Raw genomic sequence first — 13816 nt, 5'->3', positions numbered from 1 at the left:
TTTTTATTTTACTTTTTGGAAAGCTGAAATACCTAAAATAAAAAATATGAGGTAAGTTAAAAAAGTATAAATTTCAATGTAAAAACGAACAATCTTATAACTACATGTGAGTGCAATACCGATGTCGAGTGTTGTTTCATTACTAGTAAAAATCTTGAAAATGGTGTTCTAAATTTCATCATAATATTGTTACTTATTACAATATATTCTCTTCACTATCCATAAAAACTCGTCATCATGGTTACCTTACTTGTTAATTTTGTTTATTGAAAACTTGTTGAAAAATGATAAAGTATTAGGAAAATAACAAATTTAACATGACTGCTTTCTAAAATGATGCAAAATTTTACAATTTTTGCCATTGAAATGATTCTAAATAGGTAAATGCAGGAGTATTGAGGAATATTGTAAATAACGTAAATATACACTTGCCTGTGAAATTCTATGCCAGAATTTGGTGTCCAAACACTTCTGCAATTTTTCACAATGCAATACATTATTTATATTCGGAAAATATTTATTAAATACGCAACAATATTAACTTAAATATTCGAAGCGACGCAATTTTTTTGACACTTATGCCATATTGTCAAAGTGAGAGTTGCTACAATTTTGTTATGGTAACTACCCATAATCAGGGAGTTTCGCTTTTTAATAATTGGTCCAGATACTTATTTTATTTAGCATAAATAATAATTGTCTCATCCAACAATGCTTCTGAATGACGTTGTTGGCAATTTATCAACAAACTCATGTACAAAAACTAACCTTTTGCACAGAATATTACGGCATACATAGCCTTGGGAAAACTTCGTATTAACAGTGGCAATACCAAGTTAGGTGTGAAAGTGATAAAACACAACAATTTTCTTGTTAGAGCGTTTTCACATTGTCCGGTCCGATATCGGATATCGGAAGCCGATAGCCGATATCCGATATCGGACACAATTTGCCCTTTCACATTATCCGATAATATCGTCCCGATATCATGAGTGTTGCCAGAAACTGGAAAAGTAGATATATGGAGAATTAAAAAAAGACAGTGGATGCATTTAAGTTACAAAAAATAAACTTTATTTTAAATAAAATAAATAGGAATAAATAAATTATGTTTTTCAAACCGGTTTAATCTGCTGACTGCGGAGTTTGGATTTGTACCCTCTGCAGAGTCAGAATCTAGTTTCAATATTCAATTTCATTGTGAGGCTTGTTTTTTTTATATGCTGTTTTTCTTTTTTTAATAATAGAACATGTTGTGTGGTCGTAGTGAATTTTAGAACTTTTTTATATTAAATCATGTACGACTGTTATGTTCATAAACAAATAAAATAAAATAAAATTCAACTCAGTATTAAAGCGACGAAACTGGCAAATATAAATTCAAATTACATTTACAAATGTAGGTGCTGTTATTACAATTTTATAGTGCTAATAATAATATATATATTATACCTATAAATAATAGGTAGAATGTACATCATTCTACCTATTATCTGGGTGTGCAAATATTAAACGAAATAAATTAAACTAAACTAATTCTTCGTTGTCACAGATTCCGCAATGTAATAAATTCTTGAATGTCATAAAATTGTTTCTCCATTAACTATTTCGTCAGTTTCTTCTAAAATATTTCATACAATTTTTGTTGATTTATTGTACATGTTGGAAAGTGCAGTATATTTTGATACCTCGTTAACATAATATGCAAATTTACTTTTCCTTTCTTAAATATTCTGGGTAGTATTTAACAAATATTATAACTATCCCTTTCTTTCCAAGCTAGTACCTATTTGAAAAATCAGTAGATCACCCGAAAAATCATAAGGTCTAGCAACACTGGTCATCATGGCAAACTATAATAAAAAACTTTATTTGTTGTATTTATTATATTTGAGACGTAAAAAAAGATATAGATATTTTTGTTTACTTCAGTTCAGCCAATTGCCGTATATTATAGGACGGTATTAAAATAGCTCCCGTAAAAATAGTATTTTTAATGCCTTTAAATACTTAAATGAATGTTTTCTTAATAAAAAGGTTTAAAGTAAATGAAAGGATTTTTTTTTTTACATTTAGCGCCTAGAAATGACTGAAAATACACAAACTAGTGCTTTTTTTGCTGTTGGTATACTACCTTTTCGAAAATTGAGTTGGTAACACTGAACATTATCGTCCGATAGTTCACGGGAATATCGGTGTTGGCTCCGATATCCGATATCGGACCGGACAATGTGAAAGACAGGTACCTAAATCATACATTTTACTTAGCCTCCGATATCGGATATCGGCTATCGGCGCCCGATATCCGATATCGGACCGGACAATGTGAAAACGCTCTTACACGTCAAATGTTCATACCGAAATCTCCAGTGTATAAGATATAAGCTTCTTGGATTTGCCTGTCTGAGAAATGGGAAACTATTTGAAAATGAAAACATGTCTTAAGAAATAAATGTATGATACATTGATGCTATAAAATCTTGAACTTTATCAATGGTTTAAACAATATTTAGAAAAATGGGAGAAATCAATAAAAAGCAGACAGAATGGGATAGCTCGAAAGGATTAAGAGAACAGGTTAAAACTTTAGAGGTTAGTCTTCATTTGGTTTTTCGCTGTTAATTATATAAACAAGCTAATATTTATTCTTATAACACATACCTCATAAATCGTGAAATAATATATCCTTGTTACTTGAAATCATACCTTGGAAACTCATATATATTTTGCAGGATAAGTGGAAATTGGTTCCATCATTTCTCCAAGTAAAGGGCTTAGTAAAGCAACACATTGATTCATTCAATTACTTTATAAATGTTGAAATAAAGAAAATTGTGCAGGCAAATGAGAAAATATTTTGTGATTCAGATCCACTGTTTTATTTAAAATATTTAAATGCCTATGTGGGGACCCCAGATCTGGAAGAAGGCTTTAATATCACAAAGCCAACAACACCGCACGAATGTCGCCTCAGGGACCTTACTTATTCAGCACCTATAACAGTTGACATTGAATATATAAGAGGGAATCAGCGGGTTATTAAAAACAAACAACTCATAGGAAGGTAATTCAGTAGGCTTGCTCTAAAATACACATAAAAATTAACATGTTTTATTACTAACAGTGTACTTATTACATATAACAATGTTTCAGGATGCCATTAATGCTTCGATCCTCAAACTGTGTCTTAACAAATAAATCTGATTATGAACTCTCTCAGTTGAATGAATGTCCACATGATCCTGGCGGTTATTTTATTATAAGAGGTATTTATATCTTGTATAAATACAGCTGCTTTTAGAAAAATGAAAATGTCTAACAAATTAATATTTATTTCCAGGTCAAGAAAAGGTTATATTGATACAAGAACAACTCTCTAGAAATAGGATGATTGTAGATGAATTTAAAGGAGCCATTCAATGTCAAGTGACTAGTTCGACTCATGAGAAGAAAACAAGAACAAATGTTATTGTGAAGAATGGAAAATATGTTCTGAGACATAATGCATTGTCAGATGTATATTATTTTTCTATTTTATATTCTTACTTAGATTTAAAAATAATAAACAGTATTATACAATACTTTTTATGAATTTTAGGATATCCCTATTGCAGTTGCATTTAAAGCTATGGGAATTTGCAGTGATCAAGAAATAATGCAATTAATTGGTACTGATGATAACACCATTAAAAAAATGGCACCATGTATTATGGATTGCCATAACTTAAAAATATTCACCCAGAATCAAGCCCTTACATATATTGGACAAAAGTTTAAAGCTAAAAGGTGTGATTATATAAACTTGAAACTATGTTTGCAGATAATATATTATCATGATCATATTTATTACCATTTTCTTTTCTTTTAAGGTTTCCATCATCACAGTCTAAAATTAAAACTCCTGTAGATGAAGCCAGGGAACTGCTAGCCACTACTATATTAGCTCATGTAGCAGTAGAAAACTATAATTTTTATGTTAAAGCTATCTATTTAGCAATAATGGTAAGGAGAGTTATTGAAGCTGAAACGAATAAGACCGCTATTGATGATCCTGATTATTATGGAAACAAGAGACTGGAATTGGCCGGTTCACTATTAGCTTTAATGTTTGAAGATTTATTTAAAAGATTTAATTGGGAACTAAAATCTATTGCGGAAAAAATAATACCTAAGGTCAAAGCTGCACCTTTTGATATTGTCAAACATATGAGACCTGACTTGATAACTAATGGACTATTTACAGCTATTTCAAGTGTAAGTATACCTTAAATTCTATGTACCTTTTACAATGTAGTAATATTTAACACTACCCACATTAATTTTATAATGAGTATACTTTATTTCAACTATTTAATATATATATTTATGTTATTGTAATTTGAATTAAAGGGTAACTGGACCATCAAGAGATTTAAAATGGAGAGACATGGTGTGACACAGGTTCTGAGTCGACTCAGTTACATATCTGCATTAGGTATGATGACAAGAGTGAACTCACAGTTTGAGAAGACTCGCAAAGTGTCAGGTCCAAGATCCTTACAACCTTCTCAATGGGGTATGCTTTGTCCTTCTGACACGCCAGAAGGTGAAGGGTGTGGTCTTGTTAAGAACTTGGCTTTGATGACGCACATAACAACAGAGTGCTCTGAAGAACCTATTGCTAGGTTGGCCTGTAATGCTGGTGTTGAAGATGTTAGGTTGTTGGGCGGAGAGGAGATTAATCATCCAGCTAATTACATGGTTTTTCTTAATGGTAAGGAAGCATTCTGAAATATCTTTTTATTATCCTTTCATTCCTCTAAAATAGCATTATGCATAATCCATTAGATATAGATATGAATCATTACATAATTTTTCTAAGTTACAGAAGTTACTCTTTTTACTCAAAAATTATTTATTTTCAGGTAATATTTTGGGTGTAACAAGGCAGTATAAAAAGCTCATAAAAATATTCAGGATGTTCCGACGGCGAGGATTAATATCCGCATTTGTTTCCATCTATCCAAATCACAACCAAAGGACTGTATATATCTGTAGTGATGCAGGCAGACTTTGTCGTCCTTACATAATTGTTGAGAGAGGATATCCATTGGTTAAGCAACAACACATAAATGAACTTAAAAGAGGTTTAAAAAAATTCCAAGACTTTTTAAAGGATGGCCTTATAGAATATTTAGATGTAAATGAAGAGAATGACAGTCATATAGCTACTGTGGAGGCTGAGATTGATCCGTATGTGACAACACATTTAGAAATAGAACCCTTTACAATATTAGGAGTTTGTGCTGGACTTGTTCCATATCCTCATCACAATCAGAGCCCTAGAAACACTTACCAATGTGCTATGGGTAAACAGGCAATGGGTGAGTTCATATTATTTTAATATTTTCATCATGAAAATGCTTGTTATAATATATTTTTGATATACTTTTTTCTAGAAAATAAATTTTACTATATTGTTTTTGTATTTTTTTAGCAGTAGTCTAAACAACTTAATACCTAATAATAAATGTCAAATGTATGTAAAATATTTGAAACATATTTACTTTCAACATTACAGGAACAATTGGCTACAACCAGAAAAATAGAATAGATTCTCTTATGTACAACTTAGTATATCCCCAATGTCCAATGGTCAAGACTAGAACAATAGAATTAACTAACTTCGACAAGTTGCCTGCTGGTCAGAACGCAACTGTCGCTGTAATGAGTTACAGCGGTTACGACATTGAAGACGCCTTAATTTTAAACAGAGCTTCCATAGACCGTGGCTACGGCCGATGTTTAGTGTACAAAAATGCGAAGACAACCATGAAGAGATATAGCAATCAAACATCAGATCGTATATTGGGACCATCCCGAGATGCTAACACCGGCAAAATTATAAAAGCACACGAAATCTTAGATACTGATGGAATAGCGGCTCCTGGAGAAATGGTCGAAAATCGGCAAGTTCTCATCAACAAACAAATGCCTCCAGCCACATTAAATCCCATTAGTCAAGGGCAACCCCAACAAATAGACTACAAAGATGTTCCTATCACATATAAAGGTCCAGTTGAATCTTATATCGAAAAAGTAATGGTCTCTTCAAACTCAGAGGATGCATTTCTGATAAAAATATTATTAAGACAAACAAGGATTCCAGAGATTGGAGATAAGTTCAGTTCGCGTCACGGACAGAAGGGTGTCACTGGTCTTATAGTGCAGCAAGAAGATATGCCTTTTAATGACAGAGGAATTTGCCCTGATATGATTATGAATCCACATGGATTTCCCTCCCGTATGACAGTTGGAAAAACTATTGAACTTTTAGCTGGAAAAGCTGGTCTAATGGAAGGAAAATTCCATTATGGTATGGACATTCAATTTATTTAAGTACTAGTGTTATATGACGTCGTTGTAATTATAAATGTTATTTTGTAATGTTAATATTTATTTCTCAGGTACTGCATTTGGTGGTTCCAAAGTAAAAGATGTGTGTAATGAATTGGAGAAACATGGTTATAACTATCATGGCAAAGATATATTTTATTCAGGCTTAACAGGAGAACCTCTCGAAGCTTATATTTATTCTGGACCTGTAAGTATATTTTTACTTTTCTTTAAAATTATCATTATTATCAGTCAATGGATTATCTATAAGTATAATGTATGAATGTATTTGTTTCGAATATTTAAGTATAGTAATACTATTATATAAATTACGTCTTCGTCTACGATTTACACTTCTTTATCAAACACGAAATTGACGAATACATTAAAATATTATCCTAACATGATATATTTTGTGTTTACAAACAAGATTTCTGCAATAAATTAACTTTAACATAACGAGAGCCGCTTACCTCCATGCAGGTGTATTACCAAAAGCTGAAGCACATGGTGCAAGACAAGATGCACGCTCGCGCCCGCGGGCCGCGCGCGGTGCTCACGCGCCAGCCCACCGAGGGGCGCTCGCGGGACGGCGGCCTGCGCCTCGGAGAGATGGAACGCGACTGCCTAATTGGTTATGGAGCTAGGTATGTACGTGTGATATGCATCTATGAATAACGTCTATATAACGTCCATTAGAATCGAATAGAAAAAAAAATACGTGTGGCACTCGGGGACTGCCGCGGTTAAGCTATTGCATAGCATGCCTTCAAGCCACACCTCTGTGCCTGTCGGAGTGGGGAGCGTGAGGTTTTTCGTTACGCAATTTTTGGATTCGGTCCCCGCGCTAAGGCCCGCGGTAGAATCTATGCAATAGCTTAAAATTCATTGCAAGTTAAATAAATTGTTAGATTTAGGGTTGGTACAGTTGGATAAGTAAAAATACACGGCGCAGCGGACCCGACAAGAATCAGCGAGCTTGACGTATCAATATGGCAATGTCGTGACTTCCGCAGCATGTTGCTAATGGAGTAGCATCCCGTCACATCCATAAAAAATTGAATAGAAAATACATTGTTAACAAGTTAAAAATTTTGTTTGATTTAGGAATTGTCAGTTTGATCAATTCAAATACACGGTGTAACGCACCTGGCTTTAGCGAGAGAAAATAGTAACTATCTATAATAATAGTAACTCTGAATAGTAAGGAGACTCAGCGAGATGAGCCTAATAAAACAATGTTGTGTCTTGCAGCATGTTGCTTATGGAGCGCTTGATGTTCGCGTCGGACGCGTTCAGCGCGGACATCTGCGGCGCGTGCGGGCGGCTGGCGAGCCGCGCGTGGTGCCACGCGTGCCGCTCGTCCGCCGCGGTCGCCGCCGTCGAGATGCCGTACGCGTGCAAGCTGCTCTTCCAGGAACTAGCCTCTATGAACATCGTGCCACGGCTCACGCTCAAACGATATTGTTGATTAAATGCTTTTTTTATGACAATTTTGTTTTTATTAACCAACTTCAAAAAAAAGGAGGAGGTTATCAATTCGGCCGGTATATTTTTTTTTTTTTTTTTTTTATGTATGTACACCGATTACTCCGAGGTTTCTGAACCGATTTACGTGATTCTTTTTTTGTTCGATGCGGAATGGTGCCGAATTGGTCCCATAAAAATTTTATTCGGCTAGGCCTAGTAGTTTTTATTTTATGAGCATTTTTGTCTGTACTCGATGACTTAATTTCAATGTAGCAAGTAACTTTGATTCACTTCCCGGTAACCGATTGAGCTGAAATTTTGTATACGAATGTAAATTGGATAGCGATGAAACATTATCATGACATGGAGCTGATCTGATGATGGAATCGGAAGGTGGCCATAGGAACTCAGTAATATATTGACTCAACTTTATCGAGTTTGGGCTCGTTTGATTCGTGTTGAAAAATACACTAAAAAGTATTAAATAAAAATAACTGCGTTAAAAACAACCGACTTCAAAAACGGAAAAGTAAGAAATAAAAAAGATTTGATATTATTAATTACTACATATTATTTTTATGTGCTATTTATTAAATAGGTTTGAAGTCGGTGCCAAACACTAAGCACTTAGTATTAAGCCCATGCACCGACATCAAACCTTTTTAGTAAATAGCACATAAAAATAATATGTAGTAATTAATAATAACAAATCTTTTTTATTTCTTACTTTTCCGTTTTTGAAGTCGGTTGTTTTTAACGCAGTTATTTTTATTTTGAGTTTTGAAGTTAAACATATGGAAAAACTATTTACAAGGACATAATATGTAGTCAAATAGAAAAATTAAAATATTAATTACAAAATCATATACATTGATGCAATTTAAATTTGTAGATATGATCTAATTTTAATACATTAGTTTTGCTGATATTTTTAAGGGCATAAATTATTTGAAATGGTCACCATATAATTATTGATAAAACAAACAGCTGTACAAAAATAAATTTATTAAAATAGTCAGTTAGGATTTAATAATTTTACACATTTTCAAAGAGGCTTTAGCCAATACAATCATTAGTACCATCATGATCAAAAAGAATACATAAAATAGTCCATTATATGATAAAAGTCTAAAAAATATATAACCAATTGTAAGCCACACGACAAATATGTTTGATCCAAATCTCCTAAAGGATAATCGCGGCGGTAGATCTTTAGACACAATATTATTTTGATGGTTGGTTACATCCTTCATATAATTTTGAATAGTGATTGGTTTTTGTAATATTTCCCGAGCAGCATATCCCCAAAAGTCTTGACGATTCCACAGTGAGGTAAATTCTTCAGAGTACTGCAAAGGAGAATTTTAATTTATGAAATAATTTACAAGGATTTAATAAAGTCTAAAGATGCAATAAACAGACAGAATAAGTAACAGAACCATCAGAAAGCGCACTAAAATTGAAGATGTAACAACTAGAATCAGAAGGCTTCAATGGAGATAGATGGACTGGTCATACAATAAGAGGTATTAATAAGTGGAGCAAAGATATCATCTATTGGTACCCAAGGAATAGGAAAAGGAAACGAGGTAGACAGTTTCGAAGATGGGAGGATGAAATTAAGGCCATAGCTGGAAAAACATGGTCAAGGAAAGCACTTGATAGAACAGAGTGGAGGAAGATGGAGGAGGCCTTTGCCAGGATTGGGCAAACAGACCGTGTTGTTGGTGTCATTGACTCATCAGAGTCGTCAGAAATAAGTGTTTAATTACCTATATTATGTATCGTGTTTTGTGTCTGAATAAAGGCTTATATTTTATATATTATTATTATATCTTTCATTTTTATAAATGATTTTATGTAAACGTAAAAAAACATACCAGTTCGTTTAATTTCGTCGCCAATTGGTAAAGCAGTCTAACAAGAATTGTGTTTTCATACGACATTATAGGCATCAAATCAGGATCGCCCATGTAATGCAATCCTGTGGGTTTGCTTCGTAACTGAAAGTAAAATGATTTTTATTAATTTTTTTTGTATGATATTATGTCATTATGAACGACCGTAACCACCAATGAACATACAATGAATGGTTCTCGCATTGAAATGGAAATGAGACTTTAAAACTATACTTACTTTTTGTGCAATGGAAAAAGAGAAATTGTTTGAATTAGCAAAAGACGAATGTTCCAGTGAATTATCGACCTCATTCGCCTCCGCCAATAACAGCATATTGTCGTTTACCTGAAAAATGAAAATCATTAACCCATTGAGCCCGAGCGGCCCGATCGGAAAACGACACAATAGATTTTCTATTGTGTCTGTGATTCCGGGGGCTGAGTTATTAATAGGATATTTTAATTAACATTATTATTTTAATTAACATAATAACATAAAATAAGTTAGGTATAAGATACTTTTATTCATATTTTTAAAGCAGTGAACTATACATGCATACTATGCATCTTAATGACTTATATCAGTTCTCCTATATTTTTTTTATATTGATGAAGAAAATCTTTACATAAATAGGTCCTGTATACCTGTACATACAGTCAAAATGTGTAAATCAATTTGGTAAATACATACACATTTACTGACTTGATTAATGGACTAATTTCTATAAGATAGGAAAACAAGAGCATGATAGTATACTCACCATAAATATATTAGAGAAATAATTTATACAATGATTCAAATACACCGGCACTTTTTCAGACTCTTCTAATATCATTCTGTCTTCATCATTATTATTTATCATGAACCATTGCTTAATGCTACCCCAGAAACCTACATTAAGACAAATTGAAAGATTAAAATAAAACAATTTTTAAAGATATATTAATTAAATTAATTTATTAATTTTTACCATTGTTTTGTTGATGATATCTACTCCTATATTCTTCCATAAATTTTTCAGATACTTGTTTAGCAGAAATCATTTTTTTAACAAGTTCTATATAAAGTGGCTTTTTATTTTCACTCCAAATTGGATCATATTCGAAAGTGGTCATCATATTCAATTCAGAAATAGCTTGTTTCGCTATTGACACCCATTTATGCAAAGATATACCATTGTATGTGTAACTGTAAGAGAAAAATATATATTTTAAATACATATATCATTGAGAATTATAATTATAAAAAAAATATACAATGTTACCTTTGATCTAGATTGGAATTATTAAAGCTTGTTTCAGGTGTGTACAAGCCAGATATACTATCAGTTATTGCCTTTTCTAAGTTCAATAGTATGGGCATCAAGTGTTGTTGTGAAAAAACCTAAATGAAAAATAAAAATATGACAATTAATCTACACTAATATTATAAAGAGGAAAACTTTGTTTGTTTGATTGTAATGAATAGGCTCATAAACTACTGGACCCATTTTAAAAATTCTTTCACCATTCGAAAGCTACATTATCCACGAGTAATATAGGATAGGTTTTATCCCGGAAATTCCATGGGAACGGGAACTATGCGAGTTTTTCTTTGAAACCGCGGGCGGAGCCGCCGGCGGAAATCATACCTTTCCTAATCTAAATAACATGACCGCATTTTTGTATGTAGATAAATCAAGTCTCATAAATCTAGGCAAAACAAGTTGTAGTATATAGGTATATGTTGGATAATTTTCTGCAATGAACTGTATGTAGCTTGGATCTAAATTTGCACTGGCTCCTTCATCTTGATTAATATTATGCCTGAAAATTAAATAAATGTATTATTAGTATTTTATGAGTCAATATTTGATTAGAAATAAAGCTAGCTTATATATAGATGAGAAGAAAGCTTTTACCTATCTCTGGAAACATTATTGTTAGTGTATCGCCAAGGTTGTATGAGGCTTAGCCACAATTCCATCACAAGTCTAAATGAGGCATCCAGAGGCCAGGTTGATACCAAATGTTTCACGTATTGGTATGCTCGCGTGCACATTATTTGCTTGGCGTATTTACGAAGAGCTGATGACCTTACAGCTGGATCGGAGTTGTACTTTGCAGAATATGAGTATATGTGTTTAATAACAACTCGCACTAATCTCACTCTTTCAGGGCTTGAAAATGTTGCTGGATAATTTCTTTGGTACATCTGAACAGAAAAATATAAAGATTATGAAATACAATAATTTACTATCTTGATACTCATTTTTATTACACTAACCTCATTCAAGTTAAACTAACCTCAATGTTGCGTGAATTAAACTGTTCCACACTCATCCAAATGTCAATAAAAACTTGTAATACGGTTTCTGAACGCCATATCTCATTCCTTGATTGATTTTGGGAAGATGGGTGTTGGTTACTTATACCAGATAGGTCAGGTACAAGTAATAAAGAAGGGGAACCCAGAGGCCTGTGAATATTTAAATTAAATACATGAAAATGTAGAAATGTTGCTTATGCATGTAAATGCTTGGTCGTTATTAATTAATTTATAAGTTAGTGGTTTTCTCATAACAAATAATACTCTCTTGATGAAGATTGTTCTATTAAAATATACAGCATAAAAGGATTACCTGTTAACTGACTGAAGTGGTGCAACTAGAGGTACTTTGCCATTATAATGTGGTATCATTGGTAGAACACATATATTTGGATCAGTTGGCAAAAAATGTGTGAGGTAGTCACAAGCCAAAGCAAAATAAACACTATTCCATATCTCCCAGGAGCTTTTGTTCTGATTGTTATTTGTCAAATGCAAAGCAAAATTGAATATGTAATAATCAAACGGATCTGATTTTTTGGTTTAGGAAATAACATTATATGGTAGTTGTTGGTGGTAATACAAACATATTTATAAGTTGTATTTAACATTTAAAGATCTGAGGGCACCATTTAACGCATTAGATACAACACTCAAAAGTAACTGCAGTGATAAGGTTAGCTATCATAGTATTTTATTCATGATATTCACATAATTTAATTAAATCTTAAAGTTGCAAATGTACTTTAATTGTAAGTTTCATGACAACTAGGTATTGAATAAGAAATTGGTGTTAAAATTATAGATTTATAGAGAAAATATTTTTAAAAGGATACTTAAGGCTAAAGCAACCACATTCAAGGAATTTGAATCCAATGTTAACATGTCTGAATAAAATTGTGGACACCTTCCTCCTCTCTCCAACATCATTTGTAACTCAAACTAAAACAAAATATTATATAAACATTAAGTACTCCATTGCCAATTATATTGCCTGTTGGCTCAACTATAAAATAACAATTTCTTTACTTACTGGCAGCATACTCAAAGGAAGATTATATTTCAACTGAGGATCAAATAGTAATTTGTAACACATTCTAAATAATGGTCCATGTGGTTCTAAAAAACTCATCAGTGCTTCAAATTCGTATCTATTATGTTCACATGTTATTTGTCGTAAGCCCCAACCATTGTTATTGGGTGATGCAAAAATATTGTTTACCAATTGAGGAAACAGTGCTTGAAAGTCTTTACTAGGTCCTGCCTGGTCTAAAATTTTTGTGAGCTCAATAACTTTTTCTAATACTGGTAAATTTAGCGCAGAATAAAATTGACTCTGTAATATAAAAAGAAGTTTTTTAGATACAGTTCTATATTAATTTACATTAACTATAGAACATTTTAAACATACCATTAAGTCGCTAGACATTTTAGTTTAGATTTCGAATTCCGGTAAAACACTTTATTGTATATCTATCTATTTATTAATGTGGATAAGTTGAAACAACAAGCTCCATTTAATAATAGTGCACTATTTATTTATAACCTTCACTTTTAATGGAATATTTACGAAACAATTAAACATATAGAAGGAATGAATATTCTTTAATTATTATGCACAATCGCACAATTATATTATTTTTTGAAGATAAATCATTTAACGTTCAAACTTTCAAGTTTATTTTCTGGCAGAAGCAGAACGCGCCGGTCTCCTCTAAAAGTTGACAAGTTTGAACTTTGAAGTTTGTTTGAAGTTGACATCACA

The 13816-nt window shown here is 32.4% G+C and overlaps 2 protein-coding genes across 2 annotated transcripts; one reads left to right on the top strand and one right to left on the bottom strand.

The window, feature by feature from the left end:
* The first annotated feature begins 2395 nt into the window (after positions 1-2395).
* On the top strand, positions 2396-7868 carry LOC123691252 (DNA-directed RNA polymerase III subunit RPC2). Its single transcript, XM_045635554.1, has 12 exons — positions 2396-2592; positions 2733-3064; positions 3154-3266; positions 3341-3516; positions 3599-3786; positions 3870-4254; positions 4390-4753; positions 4905-5363; positions 5561-6355; positions 6447-6583; positions 6859-7022; positions 7630-7868. Exons 1-12 carry the CDS (start codon positions 2518-2520, stop codon positions 7844-7846), a joined length of 3405 nt encoding a protein of 1134 aa, XP_045491510.1. The 5' UTR covers positions 2396-2517; the 3' UTR covers positions 7847-7868.
* A 965-nt stretch (positions 7869-8833) lies between these two features.
* LOC123691353 (sphingomyelin phosphodiesterase 4) lies at positions 8834-13762 on the bottom strand. The gene is made up of 13 exons (XM_045635687.1): positions 13463-13762; positions 13085-13387; positions 12888-12993; positions 12365-12581; positions 12030-12201; positions 11645-11937; positions 11375-11549; positions 11009-11127; positions 10715-10932; positions 10505-10635; positions 9982-10089; positions 9726-9848; positions 8834-9194 (listed from the first exon to the last, which is right to left on the bottom strand). The coding sequence occupies exons 1-13, from the start codon at positions 13478-13480 to the stop codon at positions 8865-8867; spliced, it is 2313 nt and encodes a 770-aa protein (XP_045491643.1). The 5' UTR covers positions 13481-13762; the 3' UTR covers positions 8834-8864.
* Positions 13763-13816: the final 54 nt, after the last annotated feature.

The sequence above is a fragment of the Colias croceus genome, chromosome 4 (genome assembly GCF_905220415.1).
Source record: "Colias croceus chromosome 4, ilColCroc2.1".
NCBI classification, from domain to species: Eukaryota; Metazoa; Arthropoda; class Insecta; order Lepidoptera; family Pieridae; genus Colias; species Colias croceus.
The sequence above is the reverse complement of the archived record's forward strand: the minus strand, read 5'-3'. Positions and strand labels throughout refer to the sequence as shown.

What these genes read in the sequence shown, in the direction of transcription:
- LOC123691353 (XM_045635687.1), bottom strand. An exon ending in TTAATTCACGCAACATTGAG is followed by an intron (nt 11,938 to 12,029) that starts GTTAGTTTAACT and finishes TTTTCTGTTCAG; the next exon opens with ATGTACCAAAGAAATTATCC. An exon ending in AATTCCAATCTAGATCAAAG is followed by an intron (nt 10,933 to 11,008) that starts GTAACATTGTAT and finishes TTTCTCTTACAG; the next exon opens with TTACACATACAATGGTATAT.
- LOC123691252 (XM_045635554.1), top strand. Translation starts at nt 2,518, where the DNA reads ATGGGAGAAATCAATAAAAAGCAGACAGAATGGGATAGCTCGAAAGGA. An exon ending in AACAAACAACTCATAGGAAG is followed by an intron (nt 3,065 to 3,153) that starts GTAATTCAGTAG and finishes ACAATGTTTCAG; the next exon opens with GATGCCATTAATGCTTCGAT. An exon ending in TTACATGGTTTTTCTTAATG is followed by an intron (nt 4,754 to 4,904) that starts GTAAGGAAGCAT and finishes ATTTATTTTCAG; the next exon opens with GTAATATTTTGGGTGTAACA.